This window comes from Mytilus galloprovincialis, chromosome 2, assembly GCF_965363235.1.
Source record: "Mytilus galloprovincialis chromosome 2, xbMytGall1.hap1.1, whole genome shotgun sequence".
NCBI lineage: Eukaryota > Metazoa > Mollusca > Bivalvia > Mytilida > Mytilidae > Mytilus > Mytilus galloprovincialis.
The window spans coordinates 86,144,547-86,166,698 of NC_134839.1; the positions used below are offsets into that span (position 1 = coordinate 86,144,547).

At 31.8% G+C, this 22,152-nt stretch overlaps 1 protein-coding gene across 1 annotated transcript; it reads right to left on the reverse strand.

The window, feature by feature from the left end:
• Window positions 1–1,454: 1,454 nt before the first annotated feature.
• On the reverse strand, window positions 1,455–20,398 carry LOC143064698 (glycerol-3-phosphate dehydrogenase [NAD(+)], cytoplasmic-like). Its single transcript, XM_076237731.1, has 9 exons — window positions 20,242–20,398; window positions 16,259–16,439; window positions 15,025–15,165; window positions 14,198–14,339; window positions 11,866–11,978; window positions 9,876–9,996; window positions 5,505–5,614; window positions 4,835–4,941; window positions 1,455–1,754 (listed from the first exon to the last, which is right to left on the reverse strand). The coding sequence occupies exons 1-9, from the start codon at window positions 20,283–20,285 to the stop codon at window positions 1,658–1,660; spliced, it is 1,056 nt and encodes a 351-aa protein (XP_076093846.1). The 5' UTR covers window positions 20,286–20,398; the 3' UTR covers window positions 1,455–1,657.
• Between the last annotated feature and the right edge of the window lie 1,754 nt (window positions 20,399–22,152).

The following is a 22,152-nucleotide window of genomic DNA, read 5'->3' on the forward strand; positions in this document are numbered from 1 at the left end:
TAATTCAGTGTCTGTCGTTTGTTACTGTTTTACATTTTTCGTTCATTGTTAATTTTTTGTACATCAATTAGGCCTTTAGTTTTCTGGTTTGAAAGTGTTTTAAATTTGTGATTTTATGGCTTTTAAAAGCTGACTATGCAGTGTGGGCTTTGCTCATTGTTAAAGACAGTACAGCAACCTATAGCTGTTTTTTTTCTGTGTCATTTTGGTCTCTTGTAGAGAATGGTTTCCTCTGCAATCATACCACATCTTCTTTTTATATAGACATGTAAAAAGCTGTTATTACATGTAAATATGTTTAAAAGTTTTTCATACCAACTAACAAGTAAAGGTAAGATTTCACTGATTTATAATTTTTATTTCAAAAAAAAAAAAAAAAAAGATCATAAATGTATTTGATTGACAACTGACTTAAAGTAATAAGGTATGTCATGATCTACAAATATTACACTACAGTATAGATAATTATAACACCTGTGAAAAATAACCTTTAGATGACAAATATATATTAGATATAAAGTTTTTCTGCCTGTCATAATACATGGGACTAGAGTTATCAAATACCGGGTTCATTTGAACAGTAGACCCAAGGACAAAATGATTGCTTTCTTACAATTTTTTTTTGCAACATAACTAGTTTGTTAGTTGTTTAACAACGAGTGAGCGTGGTTTTATATTTTATTGCTTGGGTTAATGGTACCTGAATACTTAATAATTCAATTTATGTTTGGATTTCATGGCAATATGTGACTATTGCCTGTTATGTTTTTCTGTACTACAAGAACTGTTTTTAAAACCAATGTCTATATACTAGTTTATTGAACTTTACAAATTTGGTATGAGTAAAATTACAATAAAATTGATCCAATCTATAATAAAATGTTGATGCAAATATTCATGTACGTCAAATAACTAATAGAATTTCAAAAGAACCTATCTAAAATAATGCCGTAATTTCATCAGATCCACAAAACTATTATCATTCTAACACAATTAAAAATATATAATAAATACACATTAAATTATAACATAACAATGATTGAGAGTGTAAACAATATAATTACATAACATTTATGTTACTGTTTTCTTAAGGAGATTTCGTTAATGCTGAACGAAAAATGATATAGCTGTAATCATTGTTTCCTGGATAAATAAGATCCATTTAAAAAAAAATCTCAATAACTTAACTTTTTATATGTACAATAAATTCATTACTACTTTTATTCCATTGAATTTACCATGCCTACCCATGTTTATGGCACAATGATTATATTAAAAGACTGAAGCTCTTAAAACTCCATATGGAAAATATTTTATTTGGTTACATAATACAAGAGCGACACAAGTTACAACAGTAGTTATTTTCGTACTAATTGTTTCCTATACAACATATGTTTCTTCTGTTTTTATGTTTTGCCTGCAATTCAGAAGTTTACATATATTTATGATTACGATTTCATTGACTACCCTTTGCGTAAAAAAATTGTGATGTTTTATTTTTCATTGACTACCCTTTGCGTAATATAAAATTTGCTGAAGAAGTTATAAAGTACCCTGACATATTTCTGAATAAACCAATAATTATTGCTGAAAATGCATATACATTGCCAGTAAACTCTCCTAAGTATCCCCCCTTTAGCCAAAGCAATCTCTTATTTCACATATGTTCTGGATGGTTCTTCAGACAGTCCATGAATTGTTTAACATCTGTCTCTTTTTTACATATTCTATGGATAGCTGTAAATAATGGAAACCTGCAAAATAAAGAAGATTTTTTTAAGTCATGTGAAACTTCAAACGAAAAAAAAAATGATGCATATGTTTTTTATAACTAAATGGCTAGTTTTCATTATGAAACTTGGTATATATACTTTTTTCTTTAGAAAATTCTATAATTTGTCCAAATTAAGAAGAATTTAATTTTTTTCAATTGTTTGCTTCCAGTTAGACAGATGCTCAAACTACGCCTTCAAAACATGACAATTTATTAGCTGCCATCTTTTCATATCACAACAGACTGAGAGAGAAAAAATTTGATGATTATACGATAAGAATGTGTAAACTAGAGGCTCTCACGAGCCTGTGTCGCTCACATACCTTGGTCTATGTGCATATTAAACAATGGACACAGATAAATTCATGACAAAATTGTGTTTTGGTGATGGTGATGTGTTTGTAGATCTTACTTTACTAAACATTCTTGGCTACAATTATCTCTATCTATAATGAACTTGGTCCAGTATTTACAGTGGAAAACATTTTCTAAAAATTTTAAAAAATTTACGAAAATTGTTAAAAATTGACTATAAAGGGCAATAACTCCTTAAGGTCTATTGACAATTTTGGTCATGTTGACTTATTTGTAGATCTTATTTTGCTGAACATTATTGCTGTTTACTGTTTATCTCTATCTATTATTATATTCATGATAATAACCAAAATCTGCAAAATTTCCTTAAAATTACTAATTTGGGTGCAGGAACCTCACAACAGGTTGTTTGATTTGTCTGAAAATTTCAGGGCAGATAGATCTTGACCTAATAAACAATTTTACCCTCGTCAGATTTGCTCTAAATCTTTTGTTTCAGAGATATAAGCCAAAATCTACATTTTACCCCTATGTACTATTTCTAGCCATGGCGGCCATCTTTGTAGGTTGGCCGGGTCATCAGACACATTTTTAAATACCCCAATGATGATTGTATCCAAGTTTGGTTAAATTAGGCCCAGTAGTTTCAGAGAAGATTTTTTAAAGAGACTACTAAGAAAAATGGTTAAAAATTGGGGCAATAACTCCTTAAGGTGTCAACTGACCATTTTGGTCATGTTGACTTATTTGTAGATCTTACTTTGCTGAACATAATGGCTGTTTACAGTTTATCTCTATCTATAATAATATTCAAGATAATAACGGAAAACTGCAAAATTTCCTTAAAATTACTAATTCAGGGGCAGCAACCCAACAACGAGTTGTCTGTTTTGTCTGAAAATTTCAGGGCAGATAGATCTTGACCTGATAAACAATTTAACCACTGTCAGATTCGCTCTAAATGCTTTGATTTCAGAGTTATAAGCCAAAATCTACATTTTACCCCCATGATCTATTTTTAGCCATGGCGGCCATCTTGGTTGGTCAGGTCAGCGGACACATTTTTTAACTAGAAACCCAAATGATGATTGTGGCCTAGTTTGGTTAAATTTGGCCCAGTAGTTTCAGAGAAGATTTTTTAAAAGAACTAATTTTAGAAAAATGGTTAAAAATTGACTATAAAGGGCAATAACTCCTTATGGGGTCAACTGACAATTTTGGTCATGTTGACTTATTTGTAGATCTAACTCTGCTGAACATTATTGTTGTTTACAGTTTATCTCTATCTATAATAATATTCAAGATAATAACCAAAAACTGCAAAAATCCTTAAAATTACTAATTTGGGGGCAGCAACCCAACAACGGGTTGTCCGATTTGTCTGGAAATTTCAAGGCAGATAGATCTTGACCTAATAGATAATTTAAACCATGTCAGATTTGCTCTAAATGCTTTGGTTTCAGAGTTATAAGCCAAAATCTACATTTTACTCCCATGATCTATTTTTAGCCATGGTGGCCATCTTGGTTGGTTGGCATGGTCACGCCACAAATTTTGTAAACTAGATACCCCAATGATGGTTGTGGCCAAGTTTGGTTAAGTTTGGTCCAGTAGTTTCAGAGGAGAAGATTTTTGTAAAAGTTTACGGACGATGGATGCCAAGTGATGAGAAAAGCTCACTTGACCTTTCAGGTCAGGTGAGCTAAAAATGATAAAATCTTGCACAGAAGACTAAGTTTATGATATATACATGCATTTTCAAGAATTGGATAACCACTTTTTTCACAAATCACTCAATTCATATGACTTTAAGGTCAGTGTTCTTTTTTATGTCTATGTAATGACGAGAGACAATGTTGCTATATTTACATAATTTTGAAAATTTATGTCTTTGCATACAAATTCCTATTTAAAAGGTGACTTGGAGCTATTGTTCACCGATGAATTATTCTGTAAACAGGAAGTTGATGAACCATGTTGTCAAAACATATCTGATGGCATAAAACATGGCATTTGAGAACAAAGGAGGTGCCCCTAGTAATCTTTTCTCTTACATGGCCATTGTATGAATGAATATACTGTGGATTCATTATTATTCGTTGGATACCAATGTTCGTGGATTTCGTGGGAACAGTCAAACCACGAAATTAAATATTCAACGAATGATAATTTTTCTGTAGGTTTGTATGCAGACCAACAAAACCACGAAATTTAATATCAACGAATATGCGAGTTTTTCCTAATCCACGAAAATTGGTACCCACGAAAATAAATGAATCCACAGTACATGTATTAAGTATATAGATAGTAGATTAGCCCAGGATGTCAAAATGAACCATGCTTAATTGGCCACAAGATTAATACTCAATTTCAAAAATATCTGATATTGAGTTTCTAATTTTATTTTATACAAGCCTATTGTGTGTTAGAGAATTTGGTGAACATCAGGTGGATGAGTGATGAAGCTTTTTACCAATATTTAGAAATCTTCAAATTGTGGCAATTGAGAAAATTGACCAATATTTTATTGGGTGAATTAACAGACACTAATCCTTTCTCCCATACTTTTGGGTCAAAGGTTAAATTAATAGATAGAAAATGAGTTTTATCCATCTATGAAAAGTACCTTACTGTTACCCTAAACATCACTAACTATATGCATGTCTATGTTGTAAACACTTATATTTTTAATCTTGGTAAATTGTCAAACATCATTGGAGAATCCATGTTACCCCATAAACTTACCTTTCCTCCATGTTTTTATTCTTTAACATGTAATTCACTTCAAATGCTGTAGGTGGACCTTGTAACTTCTGACCATTCAACATTTCCTTTTCTAGTTCTTCTATACTCTGCAAAAAACATAGATCATAACCAACTCTGCTTTCCAAACCCTATGCAGTCAATTACTCTTTATGTATATATGTAAAAAAGATTCAAGTCCAAATCATAATGAATATATGTTACAATCAATATGAAGTACTGTTTCTATTTTAAGAGTTTACTTGTCTTTGACCTTATCAAAAGATGAAAGTCATTATAAAATTAACAAAGTTATCTAAATTGTAGCAAATGTTTATTTTTTACAGAAATCTACAAGTTTTACCCTGAGGATAAAGGTTATATGTTCAAACTCATTACTATGAAGCTGCTGACTAAATATGACATAATTCTGTTTAGAAGTACCTTAGAAAGTGTGACAAAAATATTTGTTTGAGGGAAGGACAAAATGGCAGGGCAGACATATCCTTCTTTTACATAACATGTTATGCTGTATACCATGTCCACTTGGTGATAGGACACACAATCTTAAATACTGATGCTGCATAATTTTTATAGTTTTTATTCTCACAATTCCATTGTCTTTTTTGATAGTCAATTTGGGCATTTCATTTCTAAAATTTATCTTACATACCTTTCCTGTTTTAACAAAGGCTTCTGCTACTTTTCTGTTTCTACCTCCATAACATGTTGTTACTAAGTCAGCTACTCCACAACTTTCCAAAAATGTACCTTGTTGAGACTCTGCAATATAAGACTTGTTATCATATCTAATGCTTAAAATCAAATACTGATGAAGCTTCAACTGTTGTAAAAATATATGGAGGTATTAAATGTTTGCAAAGACCAGTGTTTTGAACATGTTGATGATAAAAGGCAAGAAATGGCTATAAACTCAAGAATGTCTTCAACATTTTCGTTAGTTTTAATTGGAGTCAATGCTATACAAGGACTTCTGCAAGTGAAGACATTGCAGGCTTATTGTTACATAAAATGGAGCTTTGACATTTCACCAAATAAAAGAAGATAAAGTCTGAACTGAAACTTAACTAATTAACAACCAGAATTTCAAGAGCATGCATTGTCTAAAAAAGGTATATCTAAATTACTATGAGAAGCTGTATTACAATGGGCTTGAAGTGAGAAATTAGATAACTTGAGTGTGAATTATATAACTAAAACTTATTTTTGTAGAAGTGTTATGTAAAAAGCATGCAAAATTGTGATAACAGAGTTATTATAACCAAGTTGTTTTTTTGTTTTCCTTCCATATTGTGTGACCTTAACATTACTACATGTATAACATCATGTTTTGAATAAGGCCAAAAAAAAAATATTGTTTGTTTCCCTCCCCCGACCATTCTTGTCCAAAATTTTTTTTTGCTATGTTGGTTTTTGGTGATATCTTTCAGATGCTGTAGTAAAAGTGTGTTAGTTTCTTGTCATACCTTTCCGATGCTTTAATCAACAAGCGTTTTAAATCAAGGCAAAAATGCATTGAAGCATCTATATGATTTGGAATCAAGGAAAACAAACTGCCTTGCTACATAATTTGTGTTGTGTGCAAGGGTGATATTTGAAAATAAAAAATCTAAATCATCTTTCAACCCACTGAGTGCACCTTGATTGGCTTTGTCTTTTACCTCTGTTCCTGTTTTTAGGATAAAATCTTTGAGTAAAAATGGTCTGAATCGTGATTTGAAATCAATCTACTTTTTGTCTTCGACTTTGAACAGGTTGGGCACAAGTCAGAAAATGTTGGATACGTGAATTCCCTGCTTTCACCTCTTGTGTAAACAAGACCAGTTTAAATGCGTTTTTATTTTTCAATTTATGGCATGAAATTTACAAAAAGGGCACGTTTTACATTATAACTGCATCAGTTGAATTTGTAAATACTTAAAGTATTTTAGGAACAACAAAACATATAAGTGAAGACTTGTTTTTTCTAGAACTCGAAAAAAACATACAAATCTTTTGTTTAAGAATTAATTGACCAAGCTGCATGATCCAGGTGCAACTGAACATAACTGAATTATATTCACTTCTATTGAAAAATTTTATTCATTAAATTTTAATTCCCAAGTCATTAACATATCTTTTTGATATCTCATAATTGATGATCAAGGTATGATTTGGTGAACACAGGAATTGTTTTGTTATGAGTTATGCATCAAATTAAGACTTGAAATAAGCTTGATTTTCAACTAATTAAACACTTGCTTTCATTACACATTGTTATCACATGAAGGATGTGTGCTTTTGTAGATTTCATACCATAAAATGAATAGGAAAAAGGAGGTCCCTGTATACTGTTTTTAACATCAGAAAACTGGGGTGTACATACAGGGAATACCCCACTTTTCTTGACTTATCTTATCTGTTGAATTTTGTAAAATTTTGTAAAAATTCAATATAGAAAAATTATATCAAGAAATAAAGTAAAATAATTATCCTACTTACCTACCCATACCCTGATAACCTCAGTCGGGGAGGGGAAACAAAGATATTTTTAATGTTGGCCTAATTACAAAAGCTGGACTATATATACCATGCGCATTTAAGATTATTATCTCCAATACACTATGTACACTGGGTTTTATTATTCTTGAGAAGACTGGCATTCTGATTTTAAGTTATTTTACGTATATTTTTGAGAAATTTGTATAATTCAGTAAAAAGGACAGGTACAATTCCAGCCCTTTTAAGTTGTTCATCAAAGTTCAGACTGAAAAATTCCCTCAAAGCATTTAAAAATTGAAAGCACTATTATTTCTTTCACAGTGCTCTCAATCTAAATTTCTCATTAATTTTTTTTCTCTCTTTTTTCATCCAGTATGCTTCTTCATTCATCTCTTAAACCTATATTAGAGTAATTATTATCTATCAACAAGTTCATCTCTTCAACCTATATTTAAGTCCTTATCTATCACCAAGCAGTGTGCAAAGCTTCATAAGATAATATATGAAGAACCTACATGAAAGCTAAAGCTATACATTAGAGAATATACTCCAACTCCATTTCAGCAAATATACTTCTCAGCTAATCATACAATTCATTTTGCTGTGATGCAATGTTAATTTAAAAAGTAATACAAATTCTAAATTGTAAATCATGCATGTTAATACAAGCAATATAAACATAAGGATATGTGGTATGGTGGCCATCATTTAGAATGGTTACTGACAGAGGGCAACAGTAAAATAGTATCATACCCATTCTACTTTTATTGAACTAATTAAATGTGCAAGTATACTTACTTGAATCAGTAGCTTGATAAGAAGTAATATAATAGTTCAGTTACATAACTGTATTGAAAACCTACTGTAAACGCATTGTCAAACACGTTCTGCATTAACATTTACAATTATACTTTTCTTAAAATGCAGATTTCCTCATTATTTCCATTGTGGAAAGAAATAGTGCACAGCCCAGAAAAAACAACAAGTATTTTAAGAGAAGCTTTATCATAACTAATGACATTATTGTTTTTTCTTTTTCAATATTCAGCTTACAGTCAATAATAATATTGCTGGTATTTTGAATATGGTTATCAATAGGCATTGAAAGATGTAATATTCTGAATCTGTTCAAACTTGAGTTGTCATTATTTGACATCTGTCATTCACCTTTTTCATGGTTCAGTGAGCATTTGAATTTTTATATCTTTACAGCTATAGTTTAATCATTTATGGTCTATTATCATGATTATGTCTTGCTGCCTTATTTCATGGTCAAATGATCAACATGAAGTTTAAATGCTTTGGCCAGTTTGTCAAATAGTTGGTCTAAATCATTGTCCAGTATACTTAACTGTCTTTAACATTGAAGATTTCATCTAATCTTGACCTCATGCTCAGTTTCAATTATCAACAGTAAGCTTTCCAACAAAATATTTTATGTAGTTAAAAGTGACTGACATATCAAGAACTTTCTTTAAAAGCCAATATAAATCTAAACAATGAATGTGAGACACATATTCAGTATATGATACTGGAGTGTAATATAAATGTCATTATCATAAAACTATATTATCTACATTGAATTATTGAGCTATGAATTTTAATAATGTTTTCACTAAGTTAGATAGGGTGTCTTCCTCCATCTTGGATTTAGAAATACAAGAAAACAAGGTCTAGATCTTTAATAGAATGTGCAAATTTTGATAGTAGTAGCAAATTCATGTGTAAGAACTTTTATTCCAATATAGAAAATGACATGTTTTATCATATTTATGGTTGTATTTTACAAAAAACAGAATTTTTTTTTTTGTTTGATTCAATTTTTTCCAACTTTGCCTTAAAAGGGGAAGCAACTCAAATGCAAGGGCAGATAATTCGAATAACGGTACTTTTATAATAGAATGTGTTAGGAAATTACCTATTTTAATATGTAGCAAGAAAATGGGTCCAGTGACCCCACTTTTACTTTTTCTTAACTAAAAGCATATTATTAAAGCTATCTTCTCATATGTTATCTCAAAATTCAATGGTGTAGTTTACGCTTTATTGCAGAAAATTGGGTTTTCCATGCATAATCTATACAAAATCTGTCAATTTTGAACACCGTGTAGCGTGAAAATAAGCCCCGTGACCCATTCTTTTTAATTTTTTTTTTTTCAAAAGCATTAAATAAACTACATTTTGGCAAATTATTAAAAAATTCTATGGATTATAATATAGACACCCCATCTACCTTAAGAGGGATAACTCATTTAAAAGGTCTTCTTTTGAATTCTTAGTAATGATACATGTATAATATGAAATATATATCTGAAAAAAAATCTCTTATTATGAAGGTTTCTATAATCTAGATAGTAAGCTATTTCTTTGGGAGGTATCTATTATCTGAAATACCATTACTTTTAATTTAATTCACTTTAACTAACAACTGACATAATAATCAACAGTTGTGAAGACTGTGCATTGTAAGATACTAAATCATCTTGCTTGTAATCAAAATTGCAATCAAGCAATGTAAATACATGCCAGAGATATTACATACCTGGGTAAAAAACTTCACAGAATTTTACCATTTCCATAAGTCCTAATCTGATTACAGCTGCCTTAGTGTTATCTCCATACCCTAAACCATCAGCAAAACCGGCACCAACTGCCACAATGTTCTGAAATGATAGATTAAACTACAAGTTATATCATGCCTGCTACACAGCAACATAAAACAATCTTTAATAGACCTCATTAACTACTTGATATTTGGGAGATAATACCATCTTTTAAGTGTTTATAAGATCTGCAGGAGCCTAAATTGTTATAACTTTAAACTACTAAACATGATTAAGCTGAATGCTTCAGAATCTACATATTTAGACCCTCTTCCAAAAACAGTCCAAACAAGTTAATGACCATGTTATATCTAAAATTATCAGAAGAATGTTTTCATTGACATGAAAGCCCCAGCCACAACAAATTAAATTACAAGTTCAACGCAGGAATGGTGAACAGAAAATTGCAATACTAAAGTAAGTAAATTGAATTATCTCCCCTTTATTATGTAGAACCAAAAATATTTACTTTGAGCACATCCTTTGCAATTGTTCTACAACTTAGTAAAGTTTCATCAATATCTGTTGATCAAATTTGAAGTTGCACTTACAAGAAAAACTGATAGATGGATAGACATTCAGGGTAATTTTTATAGTATATATGTAGGACTCTAAAGTGCGATGGGGACGCTAAAGTACGATGGTCATGCTAAAGTGCAATGGTCTACGTTAAAGTACGATTCCTCCATACGCTAAAGTGCGATGGTCCGCGAAAGTATAGACGAGAGAATTGTACTTGGATTATGACGTTAACAGTCGTTTATACAAACCAAAAATGTATATGTCGGAACATAAATTAAGAACATTTGATTCACAACTTTTAAACCAAATGTCCATGTTTTAATTTCAGACCTAACCGTGCTTCGTCGGCTGAAGCAACTGTGTTGATTTATTTCGGATGCTGGAAGAAGGACTTGTGTCCTGCAGTCAACCATTTTACTTTATAGATGCTAAATAGGTTTAAAATAGTATACGCATATAGGTATCGTAGATCCTGCTTCTATTGGTAGCGAACGGATGCACTGAAATTATTGTTTACAATTCAGTTTACATTGCGGTCCCCTTAAAAATATTTTCGATTTTATTCAAAAGTAATGTCAGTAAAATAAAGGTTCATGTTTTTCAGCGTAAATTATAAATTGTCGGCTAAAACATAGTTTGTACAGTGGAGGAAAATATAACATGTCTTTTTTACGGAAAAGAGAAAGCTTGACAAATATTGACTTTTTCTCGCATTTAAGAATAAAACACCTTGTACAAATAAATGTTACTTAATGTATTCTGACAATGTGGTCGGTCTTCTAAATTAATTTTAGAAACTATCACTTAAGCTTACCGATAAATCATAAAGCCTATTACATATGTTATACCTTAGCATTCTAGCTTTTGCAAATAGACCATTTTTTTTTAAATCCATGTATTTTAATGTTTTAAACCGTCGACCTTATCATATTGGTCCATCGCACTTTAGCGTGATATACCATCGTACTTTAGCAAACAAACAACCATCGCACTTTAGCGTGAGACAACATCATACTTTAGCGTAGACCATTGCACTTTAGCGTGACCATCGCACTTTAGAGTCTTACATATATATATATATATATATATATATATATTTCCCTAAAAACATTGCCTGAGTGGGTATCAAAACATTTTAGATTTTGTGATAATCAAATTCTCATATAAAATTATAAAAGATATCTGTCTGAGCCTTACTCAACATATGGAACCAAATCTCTTTTTGGCTGTTTCTGCATATTCAAAATTGGTCACACGTAATGGCCATATTCCAAACAGTAAAAAAGTCAGCATGGGATTTTGTTTTTATATCGACACATTTTTTACAATATAATTAATGGTGGTTAGTTTTATTTTGAATTTTTTCTATGCATCAGCATGATGATCATTTAATAAACTCATACCTACTTTTAAAGCACCACAGACTTCAACTGTAGTTTCATCTTCAATCACAACAATCCTGAAATAGTTTGTCTGAAACATTTCTTTAAGTAGTGGACCATACTTCGTGTCCCTACAACCTGAAAATAAAACAAACAAATACTAGAACCAGCTGGAGAAATAAACAATACAGATTACTACCTGCTTTTAGATATGATTTCCTTTACATAAGACAAAAAAAATATCTATGTCTGTTTAAGGTTCTACCATTTAAGAAAAAAGTTATTGTCAGGAAACCAAATGTGTCTTCGGACAAAGACCCAGATGACGAGAGCACCATAGCATTATACGAGACATAGAGACAACTATCCACTGAAATTCATATTGAAATGGATGTAAGCTATTATAGGCAGTCATACTGCTTAATTTATACCAAAACAATTTATGAAAATTAAATACATGTATGACAGACATTAACTAACTAAAACAACTCAACAACAGGTTTCCTACTTAGAACAGGCTCATAATTGATTGGATTATTTCCCTTGGTTATTAGTTTAAAAAATGTCAGCAAGGTGATTATTACATCACATGATTCACAAATTTCTTAGAACAGCTGTCAAATTCACACTTAAGAACATTTAGATGTATCAGGCAATATTGCGTTTTGATTAAATGCAGAGCTCCAGATAAGCTGCGTGTTTGCGTGATCACGCAATACAAATAATAAAAAACCCAATTAATTCAAAGGAAAACCCAATTATATTCCAAAACCATGAGTTCTCAACCCTTTTATTGGCTACCATTTGCGTTATTTACCCTTATCTGTTTACAGTCGTCGCGTAAACTATTTTTATAATATTTATAATTGGAAATTTCCTTTCGTTCTAAAAATAGATCCCTGCATCAAGTAGCTGAAATGGGTCCCTGTTAGAGTTTTCCGTTGCTCAATAGGTACACGTGGTTTTGAAAACATTTCGATCTTCTTTGCGTTTATCCAACTAGAGTGTGTCATGAAGTCATATTTTTTTCGCATTGCTCGGGATTTATCATAACATACATTGAATTAAAACAAAAGTGAATGTCCGGTAAAAATATTAAATAGAAGCATGTTTTCTGCTTCTTTTGAAAAGCTTAGGGAAAGTTATGATGATAACAAGACTCAGCCAGTGTTTTAAGGAAGCGTCCATCGAACACACGGGCGTGTGTGCGTACCTTAACGAGAACATTGCTAATAAAAGCAGGGTTTCCTCAAAAACGAAATCAGTTGGAAAAAGTGAAAGGCCAAATCAATTATGACATGATAAAGCATCAGAAACCAAAAGTTCTAATAAAAGACAACTAAACCCAGATTTATGAAAATTGGAATAAAACAAAACATTACAGTATAATTAGAGTTTATATACTATTTTTTTTCAGTTTACGGTTAATGAGGGTCTAGATGGGGGGGATCTGTTATTCTGTAAACATTTAATTTTCACCCCTTTTTTCTCTAATCTTCAAAAAATTAACCCCTTTTTTCTGTAATCTTCAAAAAATTAACCCCTTTTTTTCTCTAATCTTCATTTTTTTTGCCCGTTATTCTCTAATCTTCATTTTTTAAGGGCATTATTCTTTAATTATTTAACCCCATCCAAACCCTCGTTAATTAATGAATACACACACAGGCACTGGTCTCAGAATTTATTATATAAAGGTATAAGACGAGTGCCTGTGAATACACATATCCGTTTTTTTACAGTTTATATGAGAAAATACAAAACTGGCAGAAAGTTTGAAATGGAACACAAATTAAACCTACAATTGCTTCTCAGTCAATAAACCAAATAAAACAGCTAGCAAATAACCCTAACCCTAAAATTAAATCAAATAAAACAGCTAAACAAAGAAAGAAACATATTTAAGATGGAAAAAAAATCCGGGGTTGATATTGCCTAAATATTCAATATTGTGTTGATGAAAAAACCCAATACATTAAGGAGCTTGGTGGTGAAAAACACAATTTGATATTAACATGAGGGGTGAATTGGAATTGATAATGCAATCAAAAAACTTTATCACCCAATTATATAAGAAAATGGTGGGTAAAAAACCCAATTTGTGAATTCTTATCTGGAGCTCTGTAAATGGATAAAAAATTCTAGATTGTTTAAACCATTCTGTAACAGTCTATATCGCCATTTGATCTGCAGAGTTGTTATTTTATTTTTTGAGTAGTTGTGACTTTTGTGTTGGAGATTGGTATCATATGTTGCTCTCTCCAATATTTATGTATTCCTTGTTTTGTCTTTCTAAGTGTTATAAGAATAATGGGATCTAGATATAACCAGGAAACCAATGACTTCAGAAAAAACTTTACCAATAGTAGCTTCACAGTAATTTTCCATGGCCACTTCATTAGCAATATTTGCTCCCATCAGAGCAGCACAAGGTATTCCTAGCTCGTTCCTAATCACTGTAGATATAAGTAGAATACCCCCACCTTCTGCCACATCAAAACCCTACAAAACAAGTTTGTTTTACTGTAATTAATCTAAATAAAATGAAAATTGAGATTGCATTAATCTAATCACAAATGAAACAAGAGACTTCAGCCAATACAAGGTCAGACCTGTGTAGATGCATTCAATGGAAAATAGATAACATGCATACTAAAGCATACCGGATAACTAATCATTCCCTTTATTAAATGCCAAGAAAACTTTGACATAAATGTTCCTAGTACAATTAATGTAAAATATCAACACTATCAGCAAACATGAAGTGGCTTTACTGTAGATGTAAAATCTGCTTACACACTACAACTCATCTTTATCAAGATGCAGACCAAGTATATAATTATTCCATTACATGTACGCCATATACGTCATGTAACCTTGATGTTTAAGTTTTTCACTACATGTACCAAGTTACAGATAGGTTAATTCATCAAAAAAAAGTCTTGTTTATACCGTTTGCACTGTCAGTCTGCACAGTTAGCCACTAGTCCGATGCCCCAGACTAGTAAAATGTCATTCGGACTAGTAAATTTTTGCAAAACTTTGTTTGGACCAATAACAAAAATGTCAGAATATAGGTCTTCGGACTAGTAGTTGAAAAAGTTTTTGGTGCAGTCTGCACTGTCCTTACAAAATATGTTTGTTACAAGTGTACAAAAACCATACAATATTTTGAGTTTATTCATACCTTGATAAGAGAGACAGCTATAGCACCTTCATTCACTTTTCCTTTAAGTTGTTTACATACTCCTCTAACAAACTGATGAGGTAGAACAAAGATTATGATGTCTGCTCCTTCTGCAGAATCTTTTACATCGGGGATGGCAACCTGCAAAGACAATTATTATTGCATTCTTATATCTAATCAGATAATCAGTATTAAGGTATTTTAAATACAATTGTCTTGCATTCCTCCACTCCATAAATGTTTTAAATAAAATTTATCAATTGCCACTATTGTCTTCTGGTAACATGCCCACAAATGTGGGAGATTAGTTGATTATTCCAAAGCCAGGTGAACTCACACAGAGTTAACAATTGTCCCCATTATAATTTGACAGTAGTTATATAAGAGGATATTACAAGATACATTTTGTATTTTATTATACTTCACGTTAAAATGCCATATTTTTATTGGCTGATACGAGGGTGTTTATTTACTCTATCACATGGCTGAGAGGGTGACAATTTTTTTGAATGTTACCCTCTCGTCTAGACCAATCAAAAATCGATAGTTTAAAGGACAATGAATTGAGTTTACTTCCAGTAATTGAATACAATGCTAAAGTTCTACGTTTTGGCTCAGATTTTATCATTTGACTGTCAAAATAATTAAAAAAAAAACATCTTCCTTAACTTTGTTGTTTTTTCTAATACCTGTAACGTTGTTATAATATGTACATGACGTCATAGAAAATATCTTTAAAATAAAATTAATATGTAAAACTAAAAGACTTAAATAATACCACATTCAGTATAATAAATTAATTAACACATACTCCTCGAAAAGCATTGTCAACCTTGGCTATGTCGCGGTTGACAATGTTTTCTAGGGGTACCAATCTGCTCTATCACCCTCTCAGCTATGTGTTATTTATATAATGATCTGTAGCCATGATAGCAGTAAGGGGAAACACTTATCAAAAATAAATTGCCCAACATAAAATGTTTCATAAACATAAAAAAAAAACATAGTAAATGTGTCCCTAGGACTTAATGTATGTTCAAGTGCAGGGAACCACAAACTCTATTTAAAAAACATAATCTAGCATGAAAATATTAATAAGTTGCTTGCAGAATATGCTGAATGTCCAGTATAGATGCCTGTACCAAGATTAAAGTAGATGTCAAATTTTCATCATTTAAAATGGTATTTTTTTTGCTTACAAAGTGCATATATCAAGATAAATGAAGATACTTACAACATTCTCTGGAAGTTTAAACCCTGGCAAGTACTTCACATTTTCATGATCTTGGTTAATAATTTCTGTTAACTTTCTGCCATTTATCATTTCTTCAAACACCCACATTTTGACCTCCCTTTCAAATTTGTCGGATTTTTCAACAACATTGTTACCAACTATTTTTGCTATAGCTGACCCCCTACAATAAAAATACTATTCTGAAAATATTGAATTGCTGTATGTTTCATCATCTACAAAAATTGCTTCTCAGTTCAGCGAAACAAACCAAGGTAAAAAACTGAATGTCTAGGTCATGTATGTGCATATACCTTTTAATTTCTGTCTGAAGACACGGTACATGAAGATATGTTTAGGGTTAGATAGCCCAAGACTTCAGCAAGCACTTCAAAACCTGTCTATTTCTTGGAATATTGAATTTTGTTGTTTCTTGTGGAAACAAATGATCATCACAACATTGCATGGTTTCAGTTATATTGGCATTTTGGGTCTTTATAGAACATTTCTGATTGTAAGAGATCACCTTCGAGGAAAAAGTCCTTAAGCTTTCTTTCATAAAATTACACCCTTAACATCTCAGGTGAGTAGATCTTCTTTCATAAAATTACACCCTTAACATCTCAGGTGAGTAGAACACACACATGACATTGTAAGCAAATGAATATCTTGGCATGTACAAATGTAGCATCAAAATTTATTTGTAATAATTTGTATAAAGATATTGATTTCATTTAACTCTGGATCTCCTGTAATTGTAAAATGCAATAGTTGACTACATTTCTGGAAATACATTTTTTTTTATTTTGTGTGCCAGTACTGTAAAAAAATTTATAATATACTTGAATGCCAGTTACATTTGCATATAAATATTTATGATTGATCTTACTGATAATTTTTGCTATTGAAATTTTCTTCTCATTGAATTATAGGTTTCAAGACAATAGGATAATAGGAATCCATGATATCTCGGCCTATAACAAAATCGGACTATAACAAACTCGGCCTATAACATAATCGGCCTCCCAAAATCGGACTATAACAAACTCGGACTATACCAAACTCAGACTACTAGAAGAATATATAAGTATAATGTTGGTTGTTGTTGTTATTTGAAATTAATTTTCAATTCTTAATTTAAAATGAATTGTTTTCTACAATTAATTAAATAATTTATTTTTGAACATTTTTGAAGGGGATAAAAAAAATATGTTAACAAGATATATATAAAAATAAAAGTACAAAAAACTTCTTTTTAATACTGATACTAGAACACACCCGTGAAATTCACCACTGATTTGTCTTTTAAGTATTATTATTTGTAATAATGTCCCTCTCAGAATAAATTTTTATTATATGCATACCTTAATTGATTATGACATCATGCCACGTGTATCATTGACACCTTTTTAATCACCATAAGTTAAACAAACAACTGGCACATGTACTGTTGACACCTATCTGATCACCCAAGTCGGGACAAAACTACCTGTTATTACACGAAATTGGGAACTAAATATCCAACTAAATATGTCTTGTCTTGTATTGTCTATAACTGAACTTCAGTTTTTTTTTTATTACAAATCTTGTGTTATTATAAGACAATTTAGTGAATTGTAGTTTTTTCTGGTTTCTGATCATACTTTGTATGATGTACTCTTGGTGTTATTTATCTATAAAATGTAATACTATTTAATGATTGATTGATTGTTAGTTGCTTAACGTCCAGTGGCAAATATTTCATGCATGTTCAGGACGAGAACAAGTTCACAATAAATACAGTTGCCAACAGGCAACCTACGGGCCCTCAAAGAGTTGTTGCAAGAGTTCTTAACGTGCAAAAAGTGTGGCACTCTCTTTACACAAGACATCGGATTTAACGTCCCCATTCTGACTGGACGTGACTGCGAACTTGATACATCCCGCACAGCCAAACGGACGCCCCACTTCGGCAAGCCTTTTACTGCCGGTCGGGAGAAGACCAAGTGACCATATTTCTATTCCCCAGTCACCCTTGGGGGGAATACTATTTAAAGTCATAAGAAACGAGTAACCGGTGAAAAATAATGTTCTTCCGATTCTTGAACCAATTCATACAAACATCATAAACTTAGTCTTCTGTGCATGAATTTATCATTTTTTTGTGTAAAAATGAATGGTGTTGTAATTTAAAGGCAAAAGCACGAGTATAAACATACATGTAGGCAGAAGTAATTAACAGCTATAGTCATTTGGATTTTTTTTTTCATGATATTTTATATTTATGTATAATAAATGTTTGCCTCGGCTTGCCTTTCTTTCAGTGTATCTGTTTGATGTGACCATTTGAATATTAATTATTACCTTTCAATTGCTGAATCCATTAATAAAGAACTACAGATTAGTGAAATTGTTAAGAAGCCATTTACTGTCAATCAAATTTCTCTTTGTTTATATACTAATCATAAACACCAAGGATTAAACACAATAAAAACACGAACACACGCCAATCATTAAATATCTTTTGTCAATAAACATAATAAATCACAATAATATTTCAAATAGAAGTTAATTATCCTCATTTAAACCAAGGAATTGTATATTTAAATATACAATTCCTTGTTTAAACATATCAATTCAACTCATATATCAAATATTTAATACATTTCTATATATGGTCTTTTTTTTCAAAAATATTAATTATAATCTCATAAATTCGTATATCATTTTAATATACATTTATAAAGTTTTTTTTAATATACATTTATAAAGTTTTTTTTTATTAAAGTAAAGAAATAACAATCTACTTATCGTAGTCCGAGTTTTTCAATGTTCAATATATTTCTGCATATAAATAATGGTAGGCCGAGTTTGTTATAGTCCGAGTTTGTTATAGTCCGATTTTGTTATAGGCCGATTTTGTTTTAGTCCAAGTTATCCAGCAGCGGATAATAGATAATAGCTTAGATCTAAATTAAATCCTTCACATTTTTGCCTTGTCTAATTTTCAATATCTATAAAAGTTTACAAGTTTGACAATGCATTTTACCACAATATTTTACTCTTAGCATTGTCTATGTTGGTGACATTATTTGGTAGGCTGAATCACTGGACAAACCTTTAATTTAAGCTAGATACATCATGGATGATTTTGGCCAAATTTGTTTTTTTTTAAGCTTTATAGTAGTTATAGACAAATCACACTGATACTTTGGTAGTAAAGTCTTAAATACTGGCATTCAAGGGGGTCTCATTGTGGGGTTCTAATCCCAGATCCTGCTTACTGTTTTGTCAGATTCCCTTATCATGCTTATCCCGTTTACACAATGGACGTAAGCAATTCTCATTTTTTTTGTAATTTCCAGTGTCCCACTAGACTTCATTTCCCATTTTCACGGCACAATAACTTGACTTTCACATGTCAGGCTTACACAAAATCTACAATCCTACATCACGCTGTGACCCTAATGATACCCACAGTCAAGAATTGCGATCACCAGTACAGTATACCTCTACCTAACATCACTGTCTATAGACTATAGTATATAGTACAGATAATCTTCTTTTTCTTTGAGTTACAGCTATACTACCATCAACATTTCCAAAATTACTTTTAAGCACATGCCTGGGTTAAGTTGTATTTGAAGCAACTTTACTCAGGCATGCGCTTAAAAGTTAATCATGCTTTCTGCTAGTGCTAAGCCTTAAGGTCTTTTTTTTCTATTTTGATAGATTCTATAGTATAGGTCCAGATATCTCTGACATCAATTCTCATTGTCACAGGAGGGTTTCACAGCAAAATATAAAAATAGCCTTCCTTGACACAAGGACTCACATTCACATCCTTGCTTGACGACATAATTATTTGGACTTTAAATTTTACTATTGAAATGATAAATTATAAGACAGGGCAAAGTCCAGAGTGAGAGACAACAGTCAACACTCAGCACTTTTAATTTTGCAACGAGAAATAGATTAAACTCTTCAATTTGTTTTTTGTCACCTACCAATTTCCAGATCCAACAATGCATACTCTCTTTTTAGATGACATCTTGCGTTGAGGTACTAGTAGTTTATAAACAAAATCACTTCATTCGAAATTCATACAACCGGTATTACACGCTGCCAAGGTAAATACCTTGACCTTTCATTTAAAACGAGTATTTTAATTGGTCAATTGGGACAATCCATAAAGTTCAAAATGAGGAAACCTCTTGGAAGGTTCCGAATATTTTCCCGCGGAATTTCCAGTCGAGAGTGACATAGAGAGGAAAACGTCCCGAACTTGGATGTATCGACAATAAAGACGACGAAAGATACCAAAGGGACAGCCAAACTCATAAATCGAAAATAAACTGACAACACCATGACTAAAAATGAAAAAGACAAACAGACAAACAATAGTACACATGACACAACATAGAAAACTAAAGAATAAACAACACGAACCCCGCCAAAAACTAGGGGTGATCTCAGGTGCTCCGGAAGGGTAAGCAGATCCTGCTCCACATGTGGCACCCGTCGTGTTGCTTATGTGATAACAAATCCGGTAAATAGTCTAATTCGGTAGGTCACATTCATGAAATGGAACTGGAGATTGTAGTTACGATGTAAGGAACATATCCGATATCATTTGTGAAACGGTTATTCAATAACGGTCAACCAACTCGTGATATGCGTCCGTAAAATTTACGAAGGGATGATTTCCACTTCACCATTTGGAACTCTTGGTTTAATAACTTCCTTGTGAGCAGCAACCCTCTATCAAGAAAATCATGATAGGAAATGCAAGCACGGAAATGTATCAATTGGCGGAGATATATACCTCGTATGCACAGCTGATGCAGGTGCTGCTGGAATGTTGCTACTTAGAAATGGAAAGTTCACAATTGAAAAGCTGAAATCATCTTTTTGTCGTAAAGTTTTGTTTTCAACCGACCCTCATTGTCAATTTCTAGCTGCGCGTAAGTCAAGATATGAGGCCGACTTAACTGTATCTGTAGTATCCTTTATCTCGAGATGTTAAAAGAAAGCAATAGATTATTAAGATTTCCAGTAGTTAATGAAAACTGCTAAAGATTATAATATCATAATAACAAAAAAAAACAACAGTTTAAAGTAAGCAGGATTCTTATATATAGCTTGTTATTGTGCACATCACGGTATGACAAGTTAATTAAGAATGTTGATATCACCATTGATGGGGATCTTTCCGATTTTAGTTTTCCTTTGAGTTCGATATTGTTTGTTATTTTACTTTTTACCATACACGATCATTTAGTTAGTATACATGTAATAGAAAAACAGACAGACACATGCTAACCAAGAAGAACAGTGAGTGAATTTATTCTAGTGTATCTTTTACTCAATTATTTTAAGTCCTTAACAAAAAAACGAGTGGTAATAGTTCCAAACAGTATGACTGATCAGATCAAATACTCTGTTTTTGTGCGCACTGCTGTAGATTGGAACCATCTGGAACTCGACATTGACATAAAGATATAAGTATATCTAACGGGAAATAAATCTGACAGCCGCTTTTCAGTATAAAATTAATAACTGTTCCTGATATATCTGAATAAAATTGAGAATGGAAATGGGGAATGTGCCAAAGAGACAACAACCCGACCATAGAGCAGACAACAGCAGAAGGTCACCAACAGGTCTCCAATGCAACGAGAAATTCTCGCACCCGGAGGCGTCCTTCAGCTAGCCCCTAAACAAATATATACTAGTTCAGTGATAATGAACACCATACCAAACTCCAAATTGTACACAAGAAACTAAACGTTAAAATAATACAAGACTAACAAAGGCCAGAGGCTCCTGATTTGGAACAGGCGCAAAAATGCGGCGGGGTTACACATGTTTGTGAGATCTCAACCCTCCCCCTATACATCTAGCCAATGCAGAAAAGT